The sequence below is a fragment of the Priapulus caudatus genome, unplaced genomic scaffold, assembly GCF_000485595.1.
Source record: "Priapulus caudatus unplaced genomic scaffold, Priapulus_caudatus-5.0.1 Scaffold902, whole genome shotgun sequence".
Taxonomy (NCBI): domain Eukaryota; kingdom Metazoa; phylum Priapulida; class Priapulimorpha; order Priapulimorphida; family Priapulidae; genus Priapulus; species Priapulus caudatus.
In genome coordinates, this window is record NW_014577963.1 from 48,100 (window position 1) to 52,552 (window position 4,453).

The 4,453-nt window shown below is 49.4% G+C and overlaps 1 protein-coding gene across 1 annotated transcript in view; it reads right to left on the reverse strand.

Moving 5' to 3' along the window:
- Positions 1-3,613, reverse strand: part of LOC106814301 (protein Tob1-like) — a gene marked incomplete at its 3' end in the record, with an annotated part of 29,954 nt that extends 26,341 nt beyond the window's left edge. The window contains exon 1 of the mRNA XM_014818602.1: positions 3,426-3,613. Within this exon, the coding sequence (XP_014674088.1) occupies positions 3,426-3,435 (10 nt within the window). The remainder of the gene's footprint in view (positions 1-3,425) is intronic.
- Positions 3,614-4,453: the final 840 nt, after the last annotated feature.

A 4,453-nucleotide genomic window follows, 5' to 3' on the forward strand; every position in this document is an offset into this window, starting at 1 on the left:
TCCCGGAGAATTACGAGATGACAATAACACTACCGTACAACAGAGGGAGGGGGTAGTGATGGCGGGCGAGGGGGCATTCTCGCACCCGCCGTGTAAATAAAATAGGAGTAGATTGGATGACACGACACCGGAGAACTACTTCCCGCGGCGCGTTCGCTACCGAGCGGTAAACAGGCGAGTTGTTAACAGAGCGCGTTGACGTCAGTCGACGTCACGACTACGGCATTCGGTGTCGGCGGTGGACGGCGGGGGGCAAGAACGCTCCCTCACCGGCTACCAGCTTGCCAAGCTGCTGCGACCCGCTCATTGTCATTGTCATGACGCAGTCAGTTGATGTTGAATGAGGAAAGTGGAATGTTATGATCACGATACATAAGTACGATGCTAGATATTTTTAGCAATCCATCTGTTCCCTCTCTCGATCTCCCCCTCCCCGCGAACAAGATTGTCCCTTCTACTTCGCCTCCGCGATACCGTATTCAATCGACAAACGCGTGACGTCAGCGCAGCATCGAATACAACCAATCAGAGTGCATTTTGGTGGAGATTAGAATGCGTGAATGAACAATGCGGCGTGCCGTCACTGCTGTGTTGTGTTCACAGCTGCTCGCCTGCTACGGTCATCTATATCTACAAGAACTGCTACTGCTACAAGAACCAACTCCGCTGCCTTTCCGCCTGTATATCTGCTATGTATTCCGCCGTTTATTGGCCTAGCATGCCAAAAATCGCCACACTGTTGGGTGACCAGCAATAGGGGCGCTTAAGCACATTTAGATCATAGCTAGAGCAAAATATTATATAGAAATAGGATACTTGATTTCAGTGTATGCATTGTAACAATAGGTTGCGCCGGTGAGGGCGGGGTCGCCACAGCATATATATAACACATATAACACGTGTACAGCAGTAACACATGTGACATGATACCAAATAAAAGAAACGCTATAATTGTAATTGGCTCATACCCTTCACATGTAAGTTCTACTGACAAATCACAGTAAATGTATGTGAATAAGACGGCATTCTTTACATTCAAACCCTTTGCTGGAAAGAGAATATCAAGAGAGAGAGAGAGAGAGAGAGAGAGAGAGAGAGAGAGAGAGAGAGAGAGAGAGATCGAGTGAGAGATCGAGTGAGTGATCAAGTGAGTGCGTGAGTGAGTGATCGAGTGAGTGCGTGAGTGCGTGAGCCAAGGTACGGAGAGCTGGGTAGGAGCGGAGGGAGGGAGGGGAGATGGAGCAAAGGATAAGATCCTCTCGCACTCAACTAGAGAGGCAAGGCGGCACTATATTGACCAATCCAACCGGCTTATCTCTACTGAACAGCAAACGCCACGTTACCATGTTACCCACGTACCATTCAGCATGTTACCCCCGCTCTCTGCCATATTAGCGAAGTCTCGCACGACCGAGAGCTGTGCGCATGTCTGAACACCACAGACACACACGCGCGCGCGCGCACGCACACGTACACAAACACGCACACGTACACGCATGCGCGCACACGTGTACATGCACACTCACACACACATGCCCGGACACATGCGCCCTACAAGCCTACGCATGTGACTCTTAAATACGTACTTTCGGCAGTCTATATTCGATCTGTAGTGCGAGTGCTGTACGTTCTAGAACAACAGCCTTGCGAAACTGAGTAAACACTCGAGTATTACCTATACTAGCAGTGCGCGCGTGTGTGCGTGTGCGCGTGTGCGTGTGCGTGCAGCAGCACAATGTACAGCACGATACAAGTGTCTAGACATCATTTCATGATCATTTCTATATAATATCTTCTTCTCTTCTTCTTGAGTCATCCAATATAATATCAAGAGTCCATAATCGAATAGAATAGACTATATATAATATAGATATACTAGATATAGAATAGACTAAACGCGTCATATATATATATATAACATGTGACACTACTAGTACTATCAGTGGAAAAAAGAAAACTGCGTATCCAAGGTGCAATCTTATTTGTTCGAAATGCACTTATCTACGGAGACAGGGATATGTCAGGGGGCAGACAGCGGAAGGGGGAGACGAATGCTTGCGTCGTCGGTACACGCACTAGTCACATGCACACGGGGTTTATCTGCCCACCTTTCGCAATCTCACGGTTCCCTACCGGTTTCACACGAATCATGACAGTCCTACTGTTTGTTCTCGTTTTTGTTGCACTGCAGGCTCAGAGCTGGGCGGGGATAGACACAGCTGAGCACGGCTACAGCTAGCTCTAGTACTATTATATAGTATAGTATATTTATACAGTATTATAGTATTATTATCTTACTCCTGATTATATTATATAGCCCGCGTACAGTTGCCGCAGGCTACCGCTGTTGCGGCAACACTACGCGGGCTATAGTACTAGAGCTAGGCTACAGCTATGTGTGGTCGAACCTCCGAAACTAGAACTATGTGCACACGAAACCGCTCTGCCATCGATCTAAACAACTCGGCAGCGCAAATACGATACGAGGGCGGTTTACTTATGACCACGCGATTCGGAATGCGAAATCAACACGCAGGGTCCACACAGTAGGTACACCGTCGGGCGGTGTCGTACGCACGACAGAGATATATCAATGTTTTAAGTACCAGCCGCACATTTGGGAGCGTGGGCGTGGGGGGAATGGGGATAATGCGGATAATCCTAGACGATTCGTTTAAGAATTTAATGCAATTAATGGTCTGCGAATTCGAACGGTCTAGGAATATAAAGTGCAGCCGTGTAAACCGCAGGCGTGCCTGTCTGTGACTGTTCATACGTACGTGGCCGGCACTCAGGCACGCATTCGTGCCATACGCACATGCAATCACCCACGTATCTCAATCGCGGAACGTATATACACAGATGCGAAACGCCAACAACGTAAAAACCTCTTAGAAAATACGTCTACAAATGTGGGTATTATTATACTGCCATCGCATAGTGCGGCACGCGCCACGTATAGTCACGAAAACATGTACTTTTCATGGCCGACCTAGCCAGCATAGTTGCCATATGGTGTTCCATATGAAGCGCCTGCAACGGCGCATTCGATACAGGAACGAGTCAATTCGCAAGCTGGTACATAAAACGGGAGGGAATTCTCCACCCATCACGTATAGCTACCATTCCACTCTTAGAATGCAAATACGTACGCAAACAGTGCTCGTCGACTACACGCTTACAGGGTGCGAAATTAACGGGAGTCCGGAGTCAAATACTACCTGATTCACTGTCGGACTCCCTGATTTGACATATGAAGGAGGCCGTGTGACTCCCTCTCTTTTTGATGGTACGGACTCCCTTTGTTCGAAAGTTAATTTCTACCCCTGCCGCTTATCATGCGAACTTTAAATTAGTGGGAGAGTGGGCAAGTAGGACCGCCAACGAAACGGCAACGAGGAATAGAAGTTAGGCTGTGTACTCACTCGACGTCATCTGTGCGTTGGCCGTCGTTTCCGTCTTGCAAAATTAAAAAGGTACAAAAATAAGCGCGTGTCGACTTTTATAGAATACGACCGTATGTTGTGCGTATAAGCAGAGAGCGCTGTTTTTACAAGCCTTGGGCTGTTCCCGTGTTGTATTCTAGTTGCTGCGACACTGTCGAGTCAACAAGCGCCGGCCGCACACAGCGCCGCATATATATGCTCCGGATCTCATTTAGCGTATCATTGCGCGCAATGTTGTTGTTGGGCAGCACGCGATAGATCTATACGCAGACAGGGGGTGATAGCGAGAGAGCGAGCAAGAGAGAGAGAGAGAGAGAGAGAGAGAGAGAGAAACATTATTTACGCGTTAACTTTATTTATTTATTAGACAAGGGGAGAGAGGTGGGAAAGGCCGGGAAAGAAAAGAGAGAGGGGTGGGCGAGAGAGAAAAACGAAGGCCATCGCAATCGGCAGTAGATTTTAGAAACCTCTCCACCCAAAACAGCGTAGGGTTCTGTGAGCGTGGACGTCGTATGTGTGTGTCCGCGCGCGCGTATGTGTGTGTGTGTGTGTGTGTGTGTGTGTGTGTGTGTGTGTGTGTGTGTGTGTGTGAGGGGAGGCGATGTCTGGGGCGCAATTAAAGTTCTTAACAATTACCTCTTATTCATTTGGCACGGGCGGGCATACATCGCAATGACTCACTCAGTCGACAAGTAGCTAACTAACCAACAACAAGGCCGTGATAGATCGGCTGCGATGCGTGGCAGCGCAATCGACACGTCACGCCCCCCTCGCTGCCTGCTCCCCACCATTTCTCCCTTCTCACCTTTCCCTCCCCTCCCCTCCCTCTCCTCCGCTTTGTTCTCCCACCCCCTCCCTCTCTGCTTCGTCCGCCCCATCTCTCTCTCTGCTTCGCCCGCACCATCCCCTCCCTCTCTGCTTCGCCCGCACCATCCCCTCCCTCTCTGCTTCGCCCGCACCATCCCCTCCCTCTCTGCTTCGCCCGCACCATCCCCTCCCTCTCTGCT